This window comes from Delphinapterus leucas, chromosome 1, assembly GCF_059928025.1.
Source record: "Delphinapterus leucas isolate spDelLeu-1000000601 "Yukka" chromosome 1, BTC_Dleu_Yukka2, whole genome shotgun sequence".
Lineage (NCBI taxonomy): Eukaryota > Metazoa > Chordata > Mammalia > Artiodactyla > Monodontidae > Delphinapterus > Delphinapterus leucas.
In genome coordinates this window covers 164,654,590-164,678,467 of record NC_143129.1, presented here as the reverse complement: position 1 = coordinate 164,678,467, position 23,878 = coordinate 164,654,590, and the positions used below count along the sequence as shown (strand labels likewise).

General features: G+C 48.6%; 2 protein-coding genes across 4 annotated transcripts in view; one reads left to right on the top strand and one right to left on the bottom strand.

Moving 5' to 3' along the window:
• The window catches only part of NHSL3 (NHS like 3), a 29,164-nt gene extending 23,190 nt beyond the window's left edge, over positions 1 to 5,974 (top strand). For both annotated transcript variants that reach the window (XM_022575111.3, XM_022575110.3), the window contains exons 6-7: positions 56 to 2,590; positions 3,021 to 5,974. In XM_022575111.3, coding sequence (XP_022430819.1) covers positions 56 to 2,590; positions 3,021 to 3,043 — 2,558 coding nt within the window. In that variant the 3' untranslated portion in view covers positions 3,044 to 5,974. The remainder of the gene's footprint in view (positions 1 to 55; positions 2,591 to 3,020) is intronic.
• The window catches only part of YARS1 (tyrosyl-tRNA synthetase 1), a 29,167-nt gene continuing 10,885 nt past the window's right edge, over positions 5,597 to 23,878 (bottom strand). For both annotated transcript variants that reach the window (XM_022575115.3, XM_022575116.1), the window contains exons 4-13: positions 23,514 to 23,643; positions 20,272 to 20,352; positions 17,335 to 17,427; positions 14,536 to 14,671; positions 13,973 to 14,058; positions 10,728 to 10,863; positions 9,860 to 9,957; positions 8,804 to 8,997; positions 8,120 to 8,261; positions 5,597 to 6,434 (exon numbers count right to left, since the gene is read on the bottom strand). In XM_022575115.3, coding sequence (XP_022430823.1) covers positions 6,324 to 6,434; positions 8,120 to 8,261; positions 8,804 to 8,997; positions 9,860 to 9,957; positions 10,728 to 10,863; positions 13,973 to 14,058; positions 14,536 to 14,671; positions 17,335 to 17,427; positions 20,272 to 20,352; positions 23,514 to 23,643 — 1,207 coding nt within the window. In that variant the 3' untranslated portion in view covers positions 5,597 to 6,323. The remainder of the gene's footprint in view (positions 6,435 to 8,119; positions 8,262 to 8,803; positions 8,998 to 9,859; positions 9,958 to 10,727; positions 10,864 to 13,972; positions 14,059 to 14,535; positions 14,672 to 17,334; positions 17,428 to 20,271; positions 20,353 to 23,513; positions 23,644 to 23,878) is intronic.

Here is a 23,878-nt window from a genome sequence, read left to right as displayed (position 1 = left end):
GCAGCCCTGGCCGCCCCCTCTGCTGACCATCCCACGCCCTCCTTGTCCATTCCAGGCCTGCGGAATGAACGTGAGGCACCAGGTACTCCTCGGCCTCCCGGTCCACGGGACGTTGTACGCATCCCCACGGTGGATGGCCATCCGGCAGGCCCGGCCTCAGGGCCAGGGGCCAGGGTGTCCCTGCAGGCGCTGGAGGCGGAGGCCGAAGCCGGTGCCCAGGCAGAGGCCATGCTGCAGCGCCACATCGACCGCATCTACCGGGATGACACGCTCGTTGGCCGGTCCACGGGGGCCCGGCCCTTGCCACTGACCCGGCCCATGTCCCTAGCAGTGCCCGGACTGACCGGAGGGGCAGGGCCTCCAGAACCCCTGAGCCCGGCCATGTCCATCTCGCCCCAGGCCACCTACTTGTCGAAGCTGATCCCGCACGCCGTGCTGCCGCCCACAGTGGACGTGGTGGCCTTGGGCCGCTGCAGCCTGCGCACGCTGAGCCGCTGCAGCCTGCTCTCATCCAGCCCGGCCTCCATCCGCTCGCTGGGACACTTTTCCTCGGTCTCCAGCCCGCGGCCCCGCAGCCGCCACCCTTCCTCCTCCAGTGACACCTGGAGCCACTCTCAGTCCTCTGAGACCATTGTGTCTGACGGCTCTACCCTCTCCTCTAAGGGTGGCTCAGAGGGCCGGCCAGAGAGCTCTGTGGCCAACAGTAACGTGGCGCCCCCTCCGCTGGGGGGCAGCGGGAGGGGCTCTCCCAGCGGGGGCAGCACTGCCGAGGCCTCGGACACTGTTAGCATTCGGAGCGGTGGCCAGTTGTCCGGCCGGAGTGTGTCCCTACGGAAGCTGAAGCGGCCCCCGCCACCTCCCCGCCGGACCCATTCGCTCCATCAGCGCAGCTCAGCAGCACATGATGGGCCCCTGGGGCTGCCTCCCAAGCCCGAGCGGAAGCAGCAGCAACAGCTGCCCCGGCCGCCCACCACTGGCGGCGGGTCAGAAGGGGTGGGGGCAGCACCCTGTCCATCCAGCTCAGCAGGCAGCTGGGTGCCTGGCTTGTCTCCAGGTGGCTCCCGGCGTCCCCCACGCTCCCCAGAACGGACACTCTCACCCTCCAGTGGATACTCGAGCCAAAGTGGTACCCCTACCCTCCCTCCCAAGGGTCTAACAGGGGCCCCTGCTTCCCCAGGCAAGGCCCAACCCCCTAAACCAGAGCGTGTCACTTCCCTTCGATCTCCCGGGGCCTCGGTCTCCTCCTCCCTCACGTCTCTATGTTCCTCCTCCTCTGATCCGGCGCCCTCAGACCGCTCTGGTCCGCACGTGTCGACTGCCCTGGGTGACAGGTTTGTCATACCTCCTCACCCCAACGTGCCTGCCCCCTTCTCCCCACCTCCCTCTAAGCCCAAGAGCCCAAACCAAGCTGCCCCTGCTCCAGCTGCCCCTGCTGTGGTCCCTGGGCCCATCTCTACCACTGCTGCCAGCCCTGAGTCCCCACCTACTCCCCAGACATCCCTAACCCCACCTCAGGCAGCTCCTGGTGCCTCCAAAGACCAGTCACCCCCACCATCCCCACCCCCATCTTATCACCCCCCTCCGCCACCCACTAAGAAGCCAGAGGTGGTTGAGGAGGCCCTGTCTGCCCCGGAGACTGCTGAGGAGGCCCTCCAAGATCCCACCTGGCCCCCACCCCCACCTCCTGCACCGGAGGAGCAGGACCTGTCCATGGCTGACTTCCCTCCACCCGAGGAGGCCTTTTTCTCTGTGGCCAGCCCTGAGCCTGCAGACCCTTCACGGCCCCCGGAGCCCTCCTTAGCTACTGTCTCTTTCCAGAGCCAGCCCTGTGGTACCCCAGATCTTCCTCCAGCTCTGCCAGCCCCATCTGCTGCTGGTTCTGTCCCAGGGCTTCAGGCCAAGGTCCCTCGGAGGGAACCAGGGGGCTGCAGCAAGGGTGGCGGCCTTCCCAGGGAGGATGCTGGTGCACCCCTGGTCACACCCTCACTCCTGCAGATGGTTCGGCTGCGCTCTGTAGGTACTGCCACAGTGGCTCCGACTCCAGCGTCAGGGCCGTCGGCCCCCCAGAAGCCACTGCGAAGGGCCCTGTCAGGGCGGGCCAGCCCAGCGCCTGCCTCCTCAGGGCTCCACGCTGCTGTTCGGCTCAAGTCCTCCAATCTGGCTGCCAGCGTGGGCCCTGTGAGTGCCCAGCCCAATGGACCACCTGAGGCAGAGCCGCGGTCCCCTGCCTCTACGGCCAGCTTCATCTTCTCCAAGGGCACCAAGAAGCTGCAGCTGGAGCGGCCCGTGTCCCCTGAGACCCAGGCTGACCTCCAGCGGAACCTGATAGCTGAACTTCGGAGCGTCTCAGAGCAACGGCCACCCCAGGCCCCAAAGAAGCCACCTAAGGCCCCCCCGCCTGTGGCCCGCAAGCCTTCTGGGGGAGTTGCCCCCCCCACCTCCCCCAGCTTTCCTCGGGCTGAGCCCCTTCCTGCTCCTCCCACCAACGGGCTCCCCCATGCCGAGGACAGGACTAAGGAGGAGCTGGCAGAGAATGGAGGTGTGCTGCAGCGGGTGGGTCCAGAGGAGAGGCTGGGCCTGCCTGGCACAGGTACGGTGGGCAGGGAGGGGTGGGGTGTGGGTCCCACTACTGGTCATGGGAAACAGGTATCAGAAGTCCTGCCATTAGGGATTTGCTCTTGGATTCTGATCTCGGGGTGCCTGGGAAGGGTGACCTGTCACCTCTGATGAGCTGCACTGAAGGAGCATGGATTGTTGGGCTTTGGAGTCAGACCTACTGAAATTTGAAGTTTGAATTCCAACTTTGCCATTTTATCTACCCATCCTAGCCTCGGGTTCCTCACTGTAAAGTGTGAGGCAACGATACATTATAGTGGCAGAGGGAACGTTTGTAAAATGTCCAGCTCAGTGCTGCTGTCGTGGTCAGTAAAGTGAGGGGGTGAGGATGTGCCCTGGGCTCTTAGTGGTCAGAACCAAGCTAGGGGGTCCCTTGCTGAGTATCCCTTCTTTTCTCTCCACAGACCCACAGAAAGAGCTGGTCTGACCACCAGGCACCTTGCTGGCACTGCTGACCCATCCCAGGAATACAATCTCAGGGACCTGAGCGGCTCCAAGGATGAGAGGATACGGCAGACACTTAACCTAATAGGGAGGACGCCTGCAGCCTTAACCTCCACGGCCTTCAATATTTACGCAAGCCTGGTGTGGCTCCTGTCCTCCAAGTCATCCGGCTCTCATGCCTTTTCCTGAATGGATTCACCTCTGGCAGCTGCCGCTTCAGTCGTGGCCTTAGCCTCATCTTGAAGGAGGTAGCTGGTGGGAGTGGGTGTCTGTGCCCCCTGCTGGCCTCAAGGCCACAGAATTGGGAACAGAACACCTCACTTGAGGTTTTTTTTTTTTTCCTTTTTTTTTTAAAATGTCCAAATCATGCACATGCTGTAGTCCAGAATCAAAGCACTTTTGAAAAGTGGCTGCATGTCCATCCTCCAGGGCCCGCGAAGCCACATTCCAGGGGCCTGTTTACATGGCAGCAGCATCAGTCCCCAGTAGCCAGCCCATGGCTGGGACTAATCTGTCCCCCTCCTCCGATCCAGTTTGCAACTTTTCTTAGTTCTTGGAGGTAGGCAAGTCGTCGTATTCCCACAGGCTTCTCCAGGCTGGAGGCAGGAGTGGGGCTGTGGAATTCCAAAGCACAAAAGGTGCAGCGGGGCTTAGCCCTCCTGTGCCTCAACTTACCACCAACCAGCCTCCTGCCTTCTGGTTCTGCCAGGTGCTCCATGCAGGGGACAGGAAGTGGGAGACTGCCAGGGCCCAAATGGGTGGGGGAGAAAAAACCAGAGGGGAGGTCCACAGGCTCTCTCTGTTCTGAGAGAGTGGGAGAACAGAGTAGAGAGTCACGTCATGGGGCACTTGGCCCTGTTTTACTTGATCAGGTTGGGGTGGGTGGACACGACTCTTCAGAGGCCGGAGCCACAGGCCATGGCAAAGCTGGGTTCCTGTCAGCTCGACAGGAAGTACTGAGGACATGGATGGAGGGGTGGGTCTGGCAGGGAAGAGCCTATTTGGGCAGTGGGCCCAGACCCGGCCCTATGGATTATATCCTCTGACCTTTGCTCTGCTCTGAGCATGTCCTTTCTGCAGCTGCCTTTCAGCACAGGTGGTTCCACTGGGGAGAGCTGACGCTGAGTGACAGGATGGGAAGCCAAAGGTGCATTCTATGACAGACTCTTCCCTAGTCAATGAGGGGGGAACTCAGCACTCCTAGGGGCGGGCTGGGTGGTTCCCCCCTAGACATCAGCCTCTGCTACTGATCTCTCCTCCAGGAATTTTGCTGACCTTCCCACTTTCAACCTGTGCCACCTATCTCGGTAAGCTGGTTTCCTCACTGGCCCCGGTGGCTCCACGGGGGTGGCCCTAGTGCCTCCTTCCACTGCAGCATGGCTGTCACCAGGTCACCCCTTCGGTCTTGATCCTCTTTCCTCAACGGTGACTCAGGCTTGAGCCGGGCAAGGGACCTTGCTTTTAGCTGCTTCTCCTCCACCCAGGAGAGAGGTTGACCCCCTCCCAGAAAAAAAGCTGGGAACACAGGGGATGTGGTCTGAGATCCCAGGTTCCTATGGCCCTCTCTCACTATTCTCTTCTCTCTGTAGCTATAAACCAATGTTCTTCCCTGCCCTTTGGGTAATGGAGAGCTGCTGCTGGGTATGTGTTGTGCCTGCCCAGTGAGTTGGGGAAAGAGGACAGTCAGTAAGCCCTCCTCTGCTCAGAGCTCCTGATTCAACCCCCCGGGAACCGGGAACCAGGAACCAAGACCAGGCCAAAGCTTCCATGACACCAGGCCCTGGCAGCAGCCTCGGAGCTGCTGGAGGTAGGAGGGAGCCCACCTTCTGTGTTTCTTTCCCTCCCCTTCCTATGTTACTGGAGCCCCTTGTCTTCAGTTAAGACTCCTCTGAGCTTGTTTTCCCACTGGGTGGAACAGAGTAGAAAGGAGAAGGGAGGATCTCCAAGAGGCAAATCCTTTTGTCCTCTTGGGTAAATGAGTTTGCCCTAGTGCACATGGAGACCAAAAGCCTCTGATTTTTAATTTCCATAAAAATGTTAGAGAAGTGTGTGTGTGTGTGTTGGTGTGTGTGTATACACACATATATATATATGTGTGTATACACACACATATATATATCTTTAAGTTTCTGAGTCTTTGATATGTCTATACAAACAATCTATTCCCTCTGCTCTGAAGCTGGAGTGATACACATGGAAAAAGCTCTGTGTGGGTTTCATTCGAAGATGTTAATTAATTAAATGATTAAAACTTGGCTGTGGCTGCTGCTTCTTAATGGGGTGGGTCAAGGTCGTGGTCTGGGCCCACATTTAGAAGGGACAATGTTCTGGACCCTAAAGTGAGCCTCTTCTTTTTAACACTGCTAAAGGGGAAGTCAAGGTGTCTGCCATCCAGCCTAGTCCACCCCCGCTCCCATTACAGGGTCAAAAGTCCAAGATACAAACAGCCCGAGGCTGGGTGAGGGGCCCAGAAGCTGCTACACACTGTGTTCTCCTTTCCTGAGATGGTGCAGCTCACAGACAGGTCCTGTCCAGACACCCTTGTTCAGACATTTTATTTGAATTTATGACAATGATGCTTAGTGGTCCTGATTGAGATGCCTTATGGAGAAGCACCGCACCCTCCCTGAAGAAAGAACCAGGCTGTGCCATCCAATAACAGGCAGCTGGTTTAGGGAGTGTCCCCCCAGCAGGATCAAAGGGCAATCCAGGAGTCCTGGGGCAGGCTCTGCCCCCAGCGACAAGCCTCAGGGTTGGCAGGCATTCGGGAAAGGTGCTAACCACTTGGTAGACCACTAGGTTGTTTTCCCTTCCCTTCCCTTTTCAAATCCCACAGTTTCCTGTTGGGGAGAGGCTGTAATTAGCCCAGTTCAGGCACCAGATCCCAGCCAGAGGCATAGCTGCTGGGATAACGCTAAGAAAACTGGAAACCAATATTTTTCCAGTTACAAGGATTATGGCATAAACTTTTTCTGAGTTAACATCATATTGAAACCAGATTTGTCAGGTCAGCTGCCAAGGGAAGAAGGTAGGGCTGCACTCCCTGCATTGCCCCGTGCTCATCACTACCCGGGAGGTCAGCCTTTCCCTGCAGCCAGACAGGATGATCCTGGATCCTGGGGAGGCTGAGCTGCACCTCACCGAGTCCCAAACTTCCTGCTTCAGTGTCCTGGGAGATGGGTAAGCGGATGACGGATGGAGCAAATTAAGGAGACAGCAGGTGACTCAGGATGATGAGCGAAGGGAGGAAGACGCCAGGTTGGCTAGCTGATGTTCCCCCCTTTCAGTGATCTACAGGAGATGTACCCTAGCTTGGTCATGAAGTTGGTTTGCTTCCACTGTGCGATGCACTCCTCAGAAATTTTGAAGTCAGCCTGGACAAGAAAAACAACAACAAAAGTGATTATAGTGATGGTGGCAAGACTACAAGAAAACAAAGACTCTTATACTACTAGTAGTGTAAACTGACTCAACTTCTCTAACAGGGCAGTTTGCGAAAAGCTTTCATTTCAAGGTATTTCTATCTTTTGCCTAAGGTAAGTCCATTTTAGGGATTTAGCTGTAGAAAATAATCATGAATAAATACAAAGAACTAGGTACCAGGACATCCATCGTAGCATTCTAAGAGTGAAAAACTGAGAACCACCTCAATGTCTAATAAGGTTTGGGGTAAATTATGATCATTATGATATAATACTGTATATATGTATGTATATGTGTGTGTGTGTGTGTGTGTGTGTGTGTGTGTGTGTGTGTATGGTTCTCCCCCGCCCCTCAGTATTTAAGAAGATGGGGAAATCTTTGAGGCCTAAAGTTAAATTAAAAAAAAAAAAAGAAGAAGAGGGACTTCCCTGGTGGTCCAGTGGTAAAGAATCTGCATTCCAATGCAGGGGATGCGGGTTCGATCTCTGGTCAGGAAACTAAGATCCCACATGCTGCGGGGCAACTAAGCCTGCGCGCCACAACTACTGAGCTCACGTGCCTCAACTAGAGCCCGCGTACCGCAAACCATAGAGCCCACGTGCTCTGGAGCCCGTGCCACAACTAGAGAAGAGAAAACCCGCAGGCCACAACTAGAGAGAAGCCCGCACTGCAGCAAAGAGGAACGAGCAGATCCCACATGCCGCAAGGAAGACCCGACACAGCCAAATAAATATTTTTTAAAAAAAGAATAAACATGGTATGACTCAAACTATAAATATATTATTACTATGCATAGAGAAATTCCAGAAGGAAATAATCACTAATGACATTTTTCAGCATCTCTAGGTAGCAGGACTATGGATGTTTTATTTTCTTCATTTTCCCCTACATTTTAGCCACTTCTACAATGAAAATTTATTTTATAGCTAGAAAAAAACAGTGGATTCAAAAAACTGGCCTGGAAAACTAGGAAAGGAGGGAGGGGACAAAGCCATTTGCCACTTGCAGGAGGATGAAGAGGCAGAAACCACTCTAAACGCCCTCCAGAAATACTGTCTAGTTGAGGAAACAAGGAACTAACTAGGAAAAGCCACACGTGTAGTGTTAGTTCCACGAGGAGAGTGAATCTCTGCTGCTTTACTCAATGATGTAGCCCAAGCACCTGGAACAGTGCCAGACACATATATTAGGGTGCTGAATGAATGAAAATTCGGGGCAGGCCATGTGAGTCAATGCCCCTGAAGCAAAGAGAATGAGTGCGCTCAGATCAAGGTGGGCAGGAGGGACCCCGGGAGGGCTCTGATCCTGGCTCCATCATTTCTGGTGACCCCGTGTGGCCTTGGCAGGTATCCTGCCAGATAAATTGGGGATAATCTATCACAGACGGAAGGTCAAATGAGGAAATGTCTCAAGTCCCTGACACAGTGCCTCAAACAGTCTGTCAGTGCTCAGTACCTGCGAGGGCCCACAGGCTCCTCAGGCACCTAATTTGACAGGTCTGGAATGAAGAAGGAAGAGAGGGGCTTAGACGCAGGAAGGCCCAGCTGGGAAAAGGGCAGGTGTGGATTCAGGAACAGAGCAATCTGAAGACAGTCCAGGCGGCCCCTGGTATGAGGGAAAAAGTGCAGATTGTTACCTGCAGTTTCTCAAAGACTTTCTTCTTGGGCTTAAGCTCTTCATCTGGTTGGCCTTTCTCATAGCCCTTCACAAACACTCGCTCACCAGGAGCAGAGCCGGCAGGAGGGTCCAGAGGCTCAACCTTGCGGCTTGCCCCTTCTCTGGGAAGACACACAGGACAAGATAAGAGTGAGGCTATGGACTGTCTCCAGCTGCCATGGAGGCCAAAGCACTGGGGCCTTTTCCTAGGGGCCTAATGGGATCTAGGGAACCCTCAATGCCAGGGCCCTCGGAGTACTTCACTGCTGTGCTACGTCTCTGGATATCACCCGCATTGGGTTAACCAGGGCTGAACTGAAATTCTATGTCAGGAGAGACTCCAAAATCTGGGCTTTTAGGAGAGGAAGTATATGACATAACAGCCAGTGAACTGGGTCTGAATCCTGGTTTCACCTCTTACTAGTAGAGAGACCTGAGCATGCACACAGCTTAGAATCTTCAATTCCTGTTTTAATAAAGTTAACTTTAGGTAAAGTGCTTCATCCACGGCTCTTGTACAATAAATAATCCCTCCATGCATCATCTTTTGGGTAGTGTTCTCAGGGCCTCCACCTGGCATGTGGAAGGGCAGCATGTGGGCTAATCCCCCCTCTTCCGGGCCTCCCCAGGCCCTGTGCTCCCCACCCCCCAAGTCCGCACTCACATAGAAGCACACAGAAGCATGCCTTTGGACTCGATTCCTCTCATCTTCTGGGGTTTCAGATTGCACAGCACCACCACCAGCCTGTCCTGCAGTTCCTCCCTGGGCGCAAACTGCACCAGGCCACTCACCACAGTCCGTGGTTCAGCTTCCCCCACATCAATCTTCTCCACATACAGGCTGTCTGCATCCGGGTGCTGCCAGCAGGAGAGGTCAGGCTCAGAGAACATCATAATGGAATAGATCATGGGGCCTGGTGAACCCTCTGACTCCAGAAACAGGCATCCACTCCTTACTGAGGCCCTGGAGGAACCCTCTTAGCCCTAACTCTCCAGGTCCCAGGCAGCAGACATGAGAAGGGGCCCCAAAGAGGCAGATTTGAGTAACACGAGCCTAATTACTTGTGTTAGAAGTGGAAGGAACCTCTAACAGAGGTTAAAATGGCCGGAACTGCCTGGGTGGCCACCATTATGGCCATGTGTGCACCAGATCAATCCCAGTCCTGGGGGGACTGGAAGACAAGAGGCAGCTGCTGGCTTCACCATCCGAAACAAGAGCATCAGCAGCTATTTCAAGGTAGTTTTGGTGGTTAGTCTAATATGGTGAAAAGCAAATCAATACTGGGAGAAAAAAATACCCAGACCACTGGTCCCAGGCCACTGGTTGCATAGCCATCTGCCTCTGGAAAAAGGAAGTCCTCCCTTCACCATTTCCTGGGGTGGGGAGAGGGAAGGACAAAGCAGCTGATCCAAGATAAGGCCTGTGGCTAGTCCAGACAAGCTGGGAGAGACCAGGTGAGTCAATCAGACTGGATTTGGTAGATAAACAAGCTCCTTCTGACTAACATCCCTCCGTATTCTGAGTTCCTGGCTGTGTTTGTTTGAATAAGGTCCAGAGATAGCAAAGGGAAAAGCCTGATGCCTGGAATTAGATGCCTGGGTTCTGACTCGCAATATGACCTCAGGGATGTTACTTCCCATCCCAGGCCAGGTTTCCTCCAGATGGAAGCAGACAAACCTGACCCGTCTGCCTCTCCGGGACGTGGTGGAAAATGAGTACCTTGTCCACACTTATGACTCTCCCCACACGGATATCCAGGCGGGATGGGATGACCTCCTCTGGTTCTGAATTCTTGGCTGGGCCTTTGGCAACTGGCTCTGGAGATGAGAAGAACCCAAGGCTCAGAACTCTCCTCCTTCCCGTAACAGGTCAGCTGCTGATGCCCCCAAATGACACTAGCAGGACTTAGTGCAGAATCCCCAAAATCTACCCACTGAATTATACCTTTTTTAAAACAGAGCCAGCAGCCTTTGAGAAGTGACATGCCAGATTTCATCTCTCTCTCCTTCAGGTATTGGGCTGGAGGGGAGGGGAGGGGCCAAGTGTAGCTTTGCCACCATTCAGGCATTCCACATATATTCAGCCATTCCTCCTTTTCTGGCAGGGCCACACAAGACTGTCAATGTTATCTCAGCATCGTGGATGCGTGGCTGGCCAACTAAGAACCAGTCAGGAGCACGTGGAAGGGAACTGGGCAAATCTAGAGATGAGCTTCCCTGAGATGCTGCGCAGACCCTGCCCAAGCAGCTGTTACCCTCATGGTCTAACCCAATTGGTCTCCTTTACTGAAGAGGCGGATTTTGTGAAAGGATCAAAGTACATGTCTCAAACCAGCACTCACAGCAGTGTTGGTACAGCAGGATGTAATCACTTCACAGTACCCACCAAACCAAATTCAAGATGACTGGAGTTCCATTCCACCAGTCAACGGGGCATGACATTCCTGCACTTCAGACCATGCCCCCACCACTGGCATCTTGGGCCTGAATTGAAGACAGACCCTTTTCTGAGGCCCACTGACAGGCTCTCTACCTGATGATGTCACACCCAACCCCCTCAAGCCCGACCCCTCCCCAGCTGGCCTTACTCTGCTTCGAGGGATCTGGGTAGGCAGCGCTGGACAGTTTCTTTAGTGCAGGGGTATTAAACTTTTCCCGGATGGGATCCAGCAACTTGTTGAGGGCAACTTCAACAGAATTCTTTAGGTCTCCAGGGTGCACAACCTGCAAGTGTACAAGGCCAGGTGAGAAGGGGCACTGGAACAGGTGAACTGGGCACAGGACACCTGAATCTACTAAGAATAATGTGCATATAGGATGCAGGGTGTTTTCTGAGCAGAGTCTTATTTGAACCTCAGAACAAGCTTGTGAAGCTGGTAGAGCAGAGAAGGGGAAATAGGTTCAAAAGGTTATCTAATATGTCCAAGACCCAGGTCTTTTGACACTGAATTTCACACTAACTTGGGGATTTTTAGAGGCTGAATGTTTTTAATTGACTACTTCTAGTCCCTCCATTTATGCTCAGAGTAGTGGCGTAAAGCACATGTTATTTACAGGTAGGGAAACATTCACATAGGGAAGCTAGGAGCTAGAGACAGCCTGAGGGGGGAGCTGAGTGAGCAAGAAGGAAGAACAGGGCTTTGGAGTTAGAGCCTGGGGTGAGTCCCAGCCAGCTGGCTGACCCCCAACCAGGCACTTAACCCTTCTGAGCTTTGGATTCTTCACTTAAAAAATGAAAATAACAATACCTTTACCTGCTAGAGTCAGAATAAGGATTAAATCACTTAACATGGGTAAAAATGGTGAGTAGTGCTAGTACATGGTAGGAGCTCAGTAATTCCATTTTTTCTTCTCATGTCCTGTGACTACCACTTTTACATCCCAAATCTGGCCCCAAAGGATCTTCTAAGATATTCTGAGGGGACGTCCCCTAGGTATGAATACATGTAATAAAACAATGCCTATGTTTTTGTTTCTGAGGTTATTCCTTCGTTTCCTCGGGAATGTTTCATTTTTTTTTAAAAATTTATTTTAGGCTGCGTTGGGTCTTCGTTGCTGCACATGGGCTTTCTCTAGTTGCGGCGAGCGGGGGCTACTCTTCGTTGCAGTAGGCATGCTTCTCACTGCGGTGGCTTCTCTTGTTGTGGAGTGTGGGCTCTAGGTGTGAGGGCTTCAATAGTTGTGGCACGTGGGGTCAGTAGTTGTGGCGCACGGGCATAGTTGCTCGGCGGCATGTGGGATCTTCCCGGACCAGGGCTTGAACCCGTGTCCCCTGCACTGGCAGGAAGATTCTTAACCACTGTGCCATCCAGAAAAGTCCTGAATGTTTCTTCTTCTTTTTTTTTTTTTTGCGGTACACAGGCCTCTCACTGTTGTGGCGTCTCCCGTTGTGCAGCACAGGCTCCAGACGCGCAGGCTCAGCGTCCATGGCTCAGGGGCCCAGCCGCTCCGTGGCATGTGGGATCTTCCTGGACCGGGGCACAAACCCGTGTCCCCTGCATCGGCAGGCAGACTCCCAACCACTGCACCACCAGGGAAGCACCCGAATGTTTCATTTTTAATAGAAAAGTTTTAGACCTGCACTGTCCAATATGTTAGCCACAAGCCTCATGTGCATATTTAAATGTAAGTTAAAATTCAGTTCCTCAGTTTACTGGTCACATTGTGAGGTTCAACAGACACATGTGGCCAGTGGCGACTGTGTTAGTACAGACAGAACATGTCCACCATCACAGAACGTGCTGCTGGTTACGCTGTCAGACTCTTTCTTCAGAAGTGTTTCTTCTATTCCGTCTCATCAGTCCCACAAAGGACTGTTCACAGGGTTGAGGAATGCGGTGTGGGTTCTGTGGCTGCCTCAGATGGCAGACAGAAGGGTTTCAGAGCAATAGCTGCCAAATGTCCAAAAAATGGGCCTTAAGGGCCCTCAGACCTCAGAGGTCATTGAGTCTTTTCTTCCACTTGATGCTCAAACCCTCATACAACCTTGCCTCCAGTGGTCCTCTGGCCTCTGCCTGAACACCTCAGTGATGGGGAATGCAAGGTCAGGCCAGGCAGCCCTGCCCATCACCACACCATTGAGGCCACTAGAAAGTTCTTCAAGCCTAAACAAGCCTCCCTGTGGTCCCCACCCGCAACCCTAGTTCAACCATCTGGTGCCACTAGAAGGAAACTCACCCCTCTCCCTGGAAAGCCCTTCCTGTGTTCAAGGATGGGTGAACACATACTTGCTTCCCAGCTCAACATGCCCAGTTCTTTCAGCTGTGCTTTGTGACACAGTTTGCAGTCTGTTCCCTATCATGGCATCCTTCCTCTCCCCACCAACACACCCCAGATTGTCAAATAAACCTCACACAATTGAAGTCCAGGGCTGAATGCACAACCCCAAAGGTACTCAGAACAATGTAGAACTGAACGGACGATCAACTCCCTGGTTCCAGACTCTACATTTCTGATGACTGAGGCCAAGACCTCATGAACATTTCTGACAGCCCCGTCACATTGCTGATTCAGCCCAAATTCAGTCAGTCAAGACCTCTCCTTTCATTCCCCATACACACTGTTATCACTCCTTCCCTTCATGATCTGGCCCTGCCTCCCTCTCCCGCAGTGCCCCCCCATCACCTTGTAGACTCTAGTCAGACGAAAGCACTTGTGATTCCTTAGACACCATGCTGTTTTCATCTTACCACATCTGTGCACAATGCATTCCCTCACAGGTTTCCTCATGAACTCCTAATCCTCAAGTGAAACCGTGTTTGGATGTTGTCCCCTCCATAAAGCTTTCCCAGACAGCCAGGTAATCACTTCCTCCTGTTCTATTTCTGGACCATGTATACTTGGTACAGTAACCAGTAAATGATTATTTATTTACATGTCTGCCTCTCCCAGGGACTATGAGCTTCATGAGGATTTAATCCTCTTTGTAATGCCAGCCCCTAGCATGGTGCCAAACACATGCGAACCTAGTGAGTCTTTTGTTAAACTGTTTGTTGAAATGAATAGTATTCTCTATTCTGTTCTTTTATAGTTGTGTCTCTTTTCTGAACCTTGATTTTGTACCTGTCCCTGAAATGCTTCATCTTGTTGAATTTGTCGGCCCTTCATTCCAGGTTAAGTCCTTTGGAGTGTGATCAGGACACCAATATATTAGTTTTGTGCCATTTGCTAATCTAATCCATGAACCACATGAATCTAAGCCATTAATACAAAATATATGGACCCAAGAGCATGATGACAGAGCCCTGTGGCACATAACAAGAAACCTGGCGAGGCCACGTGGAGAGATTTGTCAGAATGAGTTCAGTGGAGATTACTCCTCCTCTGGTATTACCTCATCAGCAAAGTCCTTTTCCAGGTCCAAGTAAGCTGTGTAGGTTTTGTTTCCACCCCATTTTTCATCTCGAAGGATCACGAACTCTGTAAGAAAAAGGATCCATGCCAACAAACTCACTGATAATGGCAAGTCAGCATTCCTGGCCCAAATGTATGGGTATCTGTAGTTTCTGCCATATATCTTGAACTTCATCATATGGCATTTTATTGTTTTTAAATTGGATGAGTGGCAATGTCGTATACCCAGCTAGCATCCAAGCTCGGGGGAACGATCGTGTCTTACATCTCTTTTGTATTCCTCTAGTCCACTTGCCTGACCCCTTCATTTCTACCACCCCTGCTCACCCTGACACCCCACTTAGAACCTACCCTGTTAACAAACACACAGATAACTCAACGATATCCCCACTTCAATCACACATTAATATATGAGAAATCAGAGCAGAGATTCGGGGAAGCCAGCCCCTGGAGGAAGACTCTGTGACAAACCGCAAGTATGATCACAGCACTGGTTTTGCTATTTCAGCCTGGCCTCCGAGAAGAAAACAGGCAGTATCTTACCAGACCTGAGGGGAAAGAGGACGTGCTTGATGAAGGACAGAACACCGTTGTTCTCCACATTCCCTGGCTCACAGAAGGCCTTCTTCAGTTTTTTCTTCACATCCTCTTTCCGATCCAGGAGATCTATCTTGGACTCCTAGAAGCCAGGAAGGAAAGGAGGACCTCTTGTGGTTCAAAATGAGAATATGCTCAACTAATCTGTATTTTAATTTTTTTGGACAAAGATTTAAACATTAAATGACTTTTAACAAAAGCAGAATTAATCGGAGTGAAGGACCACTCACAATACTAAATAAAAATATTTTAATTTTTCTCTCTTCTTCCCAGGCCTTATTTGCAGCATATGGAATCGTTACAAATTTGTAGCTGGAGAATAAACCTCCTGTGTTTTTTCTCTTGAGACTGTATCATAAGTACTTTTGAGTGGCTACCTAGTCTTCGCTTGTAATTTTTATGCTGTATTATATTCCCAATTATTAGTGACAACATAATTTATTTGGCAATTTCTAAACTGTTGGATTATGTTCTCATTTTTACAAACTATATACAATGCTATGATGAACATTTCTGCAGAGGTCCTTTTGCCTTCTCTAGGATTATAGCTACCAAAAACTGCTAGGCCCCAAGCTGTTTTCTGACAGGCATATATCAAGTGACATTGCCATCAGCAGTGTGTCAGAATACTTGTTTCACAGCCATCACCAACACCAGGTATTAGGTATTATCTAGAGCCATTTGTCCTTTTTAGGGTAACAGGCTTTGTTTCTTATTTTGGAGTGAGTGAACTCAACGCCCATTTGTGTCCAGTGGTTACCAAGCTCTGGTCAACATACGACTGTATGTGAATCACCTGGGGTGCTTAAAATAACACAAATTACCAGCTCCACCCAAACCTAATAAACCAAAATTTCTTGGGGTTGGCCCAGGCATTTGTATTTTAAAAAGCTCTGCAAGTGATTCTGCGGCAGTCACATTTAGGAACTGCTGCTGGCACTGATTTCCAGGATGAAGATATGGTGAACGTTACTAAATAGGGTGAGTGATAGACTTTGTCAGAGAAACAACTGACACATAGGGCATTTTAATGAGAGAAAAAGGAACGAGTCTATTCCTTTAAAAATAACAATAACGGTTTCTATGCCTATATTTACCAATTCATGATCAGACAAAGATCTAGAAATCAGACTTAAAGCACTAGATGAGTGTCCAAAAATGATTCCAATCAGAATCAACTAGTAAGCTTTGAAAGAAAATACAGATTCCTGAGTTGTTTCCCAGAACCACTTTATCAGAATCTCTAAGGACAGGGCCTTAATCAACTCTCTCTCTCTCTTTTTTAAAAGTCCCCTAGCTGATTCTGAAGATCAGCCATGTTTGGGAACTCAGAACCCAACCTTTCACATCTTTGAGTTCCACTAATTCTTCTATTCTGTGCCTTAGTGATCAGAACAAAACTGCACTTTCCCCAAGCAGGACTTTTAAATGTTAAAAGACATCATATTTATCAAAATCATTATATTAAACATCACCCTAAGAATCAAGATGCTAACTGGTGTCAACAAGGACATACTGTATAGCACAGGGAACTCTACCCAATATTCTGTAATGATCTATACGGGAAAAGAATGTGAAAAAGAATGGGTATATGTGTATGTATAATTGAATCACTTTGCTGTACACCTGAAACTAACACAACATTGTAAATCAACTATACTCTAACTTTTTATATAAAATTTTTATATAAAATAAAAATTAAATGAAAAATAAAAAGATGCTCAGGACTTTCCTGGTGGTGCAGTGGTTGAGAGTCCACCTGCCGATGCAGGAGACACAGGTCCGTGCCCTGGTCTGGGAGGATCCCACATGCCACGGAGCGGCTGGGCCTGTGAGCCATGGCCGCTGAGCCTGCACGTCCGGAGCCTGTGCTCCGCAACAGGAGAGGCCACGGCAGTGAGAGGCCTGCGTACCGCAAAAAAAAAAAAAAAAAAAAGACTCTGAGCTCCCAATGCAGGGGGCCTGGGTTTGATCCCTGGTCAGGGAACTATATCCCACACGCAAGCCGCAACTAAGAGTTCGCATGCCACAACTAAGGAGCCTGTAAGCCACAACTAAGGAATCTGCCAGCTGCAACTAAGACCCAGTGCAACCAAATAAATAAATAAATAATAAATATTTTTTTAAAAAGATGCTAATTGGTGAAATGCAACCACAGCCTTCTCATTAATAAGGCTGACTTTTATCACAGTTCTATGGGTGAAGAAACTACTTTTGCTTGTACATTTTTTTTTTAATTTATTTTTGGCCGCGTTGGGTCTTTGTTGCTGCGCAGGGGCTTTTTCTAGTTGTGGCGAGCGGGGGGCTACTCTTCGTTGTGGTGCATGGGCTTCTCATTGCAGTGGCTTCTCTTGTTGCGGAGCACAGGCTCTAGGAGTGTGGGCTTCAGTAGTTGGGGCTCACGGGCTTAGTTGCTCTGTGGCATGTAGGATCTTCCCGGACCAGGGCTTGAACCCGTGTCCCCTGCATTGGCAGGCAGACTCTTGACCCCTGTGCCACCAGGGAAGTCCTTTTGCTTGTACTTTTTATCAGCAGCAGTAAAACTTAAAATTATGATTGGATCTCATCAGGACTGCTCCCTGGGTCCTTCAATACTCAAGAACCACTGGAATTAATTGGATAACTTAAGATTTCTTATAGCTCAGATATTTGAGAATTTTAGTTAGCCAGGTTACTATTCTTTCTAGTCCTCAATTTCTTCATCTCTTGAAGATTTCTCAACTCAAGTCAGAGCTGGCAACCTACCTCTTCAGAAGAGCTCATTTTGCTGCCAGTTAATCCTGGAACCATAGGATTCATCAGGTGGACCCGTTTTGAGTAGCCAAGTGCAGGGAGGTACTAGGGGGTTAGAAAGAAACACACGAAAGCAGATATTAGTATGAATTCCTCCTCGGTGCCCTGATCTCATCTAACCTGGCCTGCCACATAACAGTTTGATATATTCGTGCCAATCTTTTTTTTCTACTGAATATATAAATTTTCAGTGGTGATCATAATATTAACAAGGGTTTTATTTTCCTACTGTTTTTCTATTAGTATTACATTGTGAGGCTATTGGACTTACCCTACCGCCATAAACAACTCTAAAAGTTGGAAATATAGAAATATTCCATTTCTATAAGCTGCAAATAACCATTTGCAGACATTAGACAGCAACAAGTGTAGGGCTACAAATCTTGAGAGAAGGGAGTTAGGTGACCCTACATCCACCCTGGCTTTCTCCTTGAGGGCATTTTTTTCAAACTGAGTGCTGAGAAAAAAGAGACCAAGCAGGGAGCAGCAGTCTGACTAAGCAGAGGAGATAGAGATTGGAATTCAGGGCTACCAGGAGGCTAGGATTTGGGGAGGGTTCCAGAGAGAAGGGAGCCCCCTCCAAAAATCTAGGTCAAAGTTCTCCATTGCTTTCTTGATTGACTCATAGCTGTGCGTTCATTCGGAGAGACAGCACGAAGCCCAGCAGAGAACAGGCTCTGGGAGGCTGGAGACCTGAACAAATTTTAGGGGCTCCACAGTGCTGGGGAGACAGAAGTTGAAGTTTAGGTCCAATCAAAGCAGAGAGGGCTTTGTGAATACCCTAAGATTTCAGTTTGAGGCCCCAGAAAGGCCACATACTAAGATAAGGTCCATATTATAGGAGTAAGAGCAAACTGAAATAGACCTATTCTAACAAAGCCTAAAACCCACCCTTGACAGAATCAAGGTGACAAGTCAGTAATTAAACAGAAAACATGCACTCTATAAATATAATTCAGAGCCTCTACAGCATATCTACGGTGTCTCTGATATACTGAAAAGTACTAGAAGTGGGAAGCAGAAAAAAAATGACTGACAGTCAAGAGGAAACAGTCAATAAAAGCAGACGCACAGATAATCCAGATACTGGAATAAGGAGATCAGGATGTCAAAATAACTACGATTGGTGTGTTAAAGGAAACAGAGGAAAAGATGGACAAAATGGATAAAAGATGGAGAACTATAAAAGAGAATTGGAATCTATAAAAAAGGATCAAATGGAAGTTCTAAAATGGCACAGTACAATACTGGATGGATTTAACAGAAGACAGGATTAATGAACATGAAGAAAAATCAATAGACAATAACCAAACTAAAGCACAGAGGGAAACAACAGAACAGACTATGAGACATGTGGGACATGATCAAGAGGTCTAATCTGTGTAAAATTAGGGTCTCAAGAGGAGAGACAGAAGAGGACAGAAACAATATTTAAAGGAAATAGTAGGGGACAATTTCCCAAATGTGATGAAAATATCAACCCATAGACTCAAGAAGCTCAGCAAAATCCAAGCAGGATAAATACAAAGAAAACTAAAGCTAAAAACACCATTGTCAAATTGCTAAAAATCAGAGGCAGAGAAAACACTAAAAGCAACCAGAGAAAAGATATACTATCTGCAAAGGAGAAACAATGATACATACAGGCGACTTTTCAATGGAAACTATAAAAGCCAGAGGCAACAGGACAACTCCTTAAAATGCTAAAAGAAAATAACTGCAAACCTAGAATTTTATACCCATTGAGAGCCAAGGGAAAAAAATACAAAAAGAAAGCAAAGGAAAGATGTCCTCAGACAAAAGAAAGCCCAAAGAACTCATTACCAAGAGCCCTGCATTGCAAACACAAAACACAAAGGGGTCTTTAGGCTAAAGGAAAATGATCCCAGAGGGAAGCACAAGGCACAGAACCGCAGGAAGAAATCAAGAGTATCAGAAAGGGAAGTGGGGGTAAATATACATGAAAATTGACTGTTTAAAAAACAATTATAGGGCTTCCCTGGTGGCGCAGTGGTTGAGAGTCCACCTGCCGATGCAGGACACACGGGTTCGTGCCCCGGTCCGGGAAGATCCCACATGCCGTGGAGCATCTAGGCCCGTGAGCCATGGCCGCTGAGCCTACACGTCCGGAGCCTGTGCTCCGCAACGGGAGAGGCCACAACAGTGAGAGGCCCACGTACCGCAAAAAAAATAAATAAATAAATACAATAAAATTATATCTTGAGGACATATTTGTATACTTATTTGGACAAAGGGTAGAAACATTTTAGAGTCATCAAATCACCCATCAGGAATTTACTTTTTTACTAGCAGTGTTTTCTCTACTCCCTTACCAATAAGAGGTTTTGAGCAGCTTTCAAAAATACCAACCACTTCTCAATAGCCCCTTTCAACTTACTCAAGTTCTTTCCCAGAAAAGAAGTATTATGGGTTTGTGCTAATTTCCTCCTTTAAACCCTGTTAAACCTCATCTCAGAGATGAGTCGTTTATTTAAGATCCAGAGCAATATGGACCAAATGGTCTGGGAAAGAACAGTAGTTCTGACTGGTGTTAGCTTTCCCTGGAAACTGAGCTATTAGGGAAGAAGCAAAAAAGAAGAAAAAAAAAAAGCAGCAAATCCAGCAGCTTTGGGGGCAGCTTCCTGGTGGTGGCAGCAAGAGCACAGGCTTTTGAGTCAGACAGATCTGAATGCTAATTCCTGCTCAGTCACTAACTGTGTGATACTGGACAGCTTTCTTACTCTCTCTATCCTCAGCTTTCTCATCTGCAAAACAAGGTGAATAATACCTACCATACCATATGATTGCTGGCACTGGCACATTGAAGAAACTTTAATGCACACCTCTGCGGGTCAAAAGAAAAAAAGATAGGAAAAAGAGGACACTAACCTTCTCCGCAAAGGTGAAAATCTTTCTCTGGTCAACTCCTCCAAATTGGGCATCTACTTTCAAATACTCTTCATCCAAGGCCTGTGGAAAGAAACACATGAGCATAAACTCCTACTGTATTTCCTCTGTATGGGAAGTTTCTAAGAAATCAGAAACTTTTGAAAACCACTAAAATTTTCCGAAGGTAGAACCAGGAAGCAAATAAGCAGCACTCAGCCTTCCTGTTGGCTTCAAGAGCTAGATACACATTTGCTGAATGCCTGCAGTGAACAATATTCGATGTGGATGTCATGGGGTAAAAAAATAAGAAGAGTCTCTGCTCTCAGGAAGCTCACAATCCAGTGAGGAAGGGAGAGAAGACATATCATAGTCATGTCAAAAGTACCCAATGAATAAGGCAGCCTGTGACAAGTGTCAAATAACTGGCATAAAAAGGAAGTCCTGTGAGAGCTCAGAAAAACGGGGCAAGACTGAACTAGGATAAACAGTTACTATCACTTATTAGATGTCAGGCCTAGTGCCAGTCCTGTGGATGCAGAGATGAATCAGACCCAGATTCTGCCTTCAAGAAGCCAATTAACTAGCTGGGGAGAGAGACACGTGAATACGTAATTTCTATACAGCATGCCAAGGGCTAACTTACATGTTCATTTAAGGAACATGTTAACACGAAGAAAGAAATTATTATCTCTGTTCAGACTGGTGGTGGTGAAGGCTTCCTAGAATCAGATTGTGGGCTTAGCTTGGTTTTGAATATATAGATGCTTTTCACCATGCAGAGGAAACAGAATGTGAGAGGGCACAGAGGTGTGAAGTGTTTAGGCAAATTATGAGTGATTCAGTCTGCAAAAGCACAAACTCCAAGGGGTGTGGGAAGTGGTGAGTGATGAGGTTAGAAAAGTTGGTAAAGGGCTTCCCTGGTGGCGCAGTGGTTAAGAATCTGCCTGCCAATGCAGGGGACACGGGTTCGAGCCCTGGTCCGGGAAGATCCCACATGCTGCGGAGCAACTAAGCCTGTGCTCCTGCGCTCTAGAACCCACGAGCCAAAACTACTGAGCTCGAGTGCCATAACTACTGAAGCCTGCGCGCCTAGAGCCTGTGCTCCGCAACAAGAGAAGCCACCGCAATGAGAAGCCCGCGCACCACAATGAAGAGTAGCCCCCGCTCACCGCAACTAGAGAAAGCCTGCGCAATGAAGACCCAACGGAGCCAAAAAATAAATTAATTTTTTTAAAAAAGAAAAGTTGGTAAGGACCCTGAATGTCATGTGAGGGTGCCTAGCAACATGCTGGCCAGTGAACGATTTTAAGGAGGGAAGAAACATGATTCACACACTGCAGAAAAATCACACCAGTAAGGCGGCAGAGTGTGGAGTGGTGGCCTGAGGACCAGAGATAAAGAAAACGGCCAGAAGGCTGCTGTGAGAGGCCAGGTGAGAAATAACAATGAACCAAGTCGGTGAGGACGTAGAGCAAGAATGAATTTAAGACATTTTTAAGAAATAGAATTGATAGGGCTTCCCTGGTGGCGCAGTGGTTGAGAAAAAAAAAAAAGAAATAGAATTGATAACATTTAGTGTCCAACTGGATTCAGCAGGAGAGGAAGAGAAGGTGAGCAAGCAGTTAGAATGTGAGAACAGCACTGTCCAACAGAACTTTCTGTGAGGATGAATACGTTCCATATCTGTGCTGTCCAACAGGTTAGCCTCTAGCCACACGAGCAAACTGCAAACTGAAATAACAGCCAGTGTGACTGGAGAACTAAAAATTTTACTTACTTCAATAGCCACATATGACTATGACAAGAGGCTACCATAGTGGACACTGTAGATCTAGAGTGACTGACCAAGGGAAGACTTGATTTTCTTTTCTTTCTTTCAACTTTTTTTTTTTTTTTTTTTTGGCGGTACGCAGGCCTCTCACTGTTGTGGCCTCTCCCGTTGCGGAGCACAGGCTCCAGACGCGCAGGCTCAGCGGCCATGGCTCATGGGCCCAGCCGCTCCGCGGCATGTGGGATCTTCCCAGACCGGGGCACGAACCCGTGTCCCCTGCATTGGCAGGCGGACTCTCAACCACTGTGCCACCAGGGAAGCCCTCTTTCTTTCAACTTTAAAAAAAAAAATTTATTTTTTAAATTAAAGAAAAATTTTTATTAAAGTTTAGTTGATTTAAATGTGTGTTAGTTTCTGGTATATAGCAAAGTGATTCAGTTTTTTATATATGTATATAAAGTATATATATATTCTACATATGTATATAATATATACATGTACATATATTCTATTACAGATCCTTTTCTGTTATAATTTAATATAAGATATTGAATCTGGTTCTCTGTGCTATACAGTAGGACCTTGTTTTTTTATATACAGTAGTTTGTATGACTTGATTTTCTTATATCAAACATTAGAGAAATATACAAAGGAAAAGCTAAGTCTATCGACATTTTCATCCTACCTTCCTGAGCTAATAACCAGTATCAATAGCTTGGTTTGAATTTTTCCATGCTTTCTCCATGCTCACACTAATATGCACACACAGGAAATATGATGTGTTTGTTTTGCTTAATGGGAAATAAGATCATGCTTAAAATTTATTTTCACTTGTCACTCTGAAATTAATGTTCTTCAATTAAGGGATCATGATTACCCGTAAAGAAGACATGTGAGATGAGCAGTGTTTTAAAGGACAGACAGGTAGGGGAAGAAGTCAAAGAGTGGTTCAGGGGCTTCCCTGGTGGCACAGTGGTTACGAATCTGCCTGCCAGTGCAGGGGACACAGGTTCGAGCCCTGGTCCGGGAAGATCCCACATGCTGCAGAGGAAGTAAGCCCGCAAGTTGTGGCTCTAGAGCCCACGAGCCACAACTACTGAGCCCGTGTGCCACGACTACTGAAGCCTGCAGGCCTAGAGCCCATGCTCTGCAACAAGAGAAGCCACTGCAATGAGAAGTCCGCACACTGCAATGAAGAGTAGCCCTGCTCGCTGCAACTAGAGGAAGCCTGCGTGCAGCAACGAAGACCCAATGCAGCCAAAAATAACTAAATAAAGTAAAAAAAAAAAAAAAAAAAGAGTGGTCTAGGAAGCCTTGGGGGAGGGGCAGTGGGAGAAAGGAAGACAGGAAGGAAGGCCTACGGCAAGGTGAAGGAACAGCCAGTATGTGGGTCTGACTGGGGCTGAGAGAGGTTTGTGACCAGTAGTTAGAGCAGAAAAGGTCATCAGGCAACTCCATCCCTCCCAGGTACCTGCAGCCCTGGGTACAGCAGGCCACTCAGCAGAGGGTGCTCCACCTGCTTCACCACCTCAGCTCCTGCTTTCTTGGCATCGTGCTGTGTGACCACGGAGGAGAGGCGATACACATCTAGCGTGTACTCTCTGAGAAGAGACAAGAGGGGACAGCTGTAAGACGGGGCCCAGGCCTCAGTTTAATCCTAAAGGGCGGTGTTAATTTACTCTCTCAATCTTAAGACATTCAGAGAGCATACTGCCTGGTAATTTCTAAAACGTGAGCAGTCCATCCTCTCCTTTAAAATATGACTTTATCGGGACTTCGATGGCGGTCCAGTGGTTAAGACTCGGAGCTTCCACTGCAGGGGGCCCGGGTTTGATC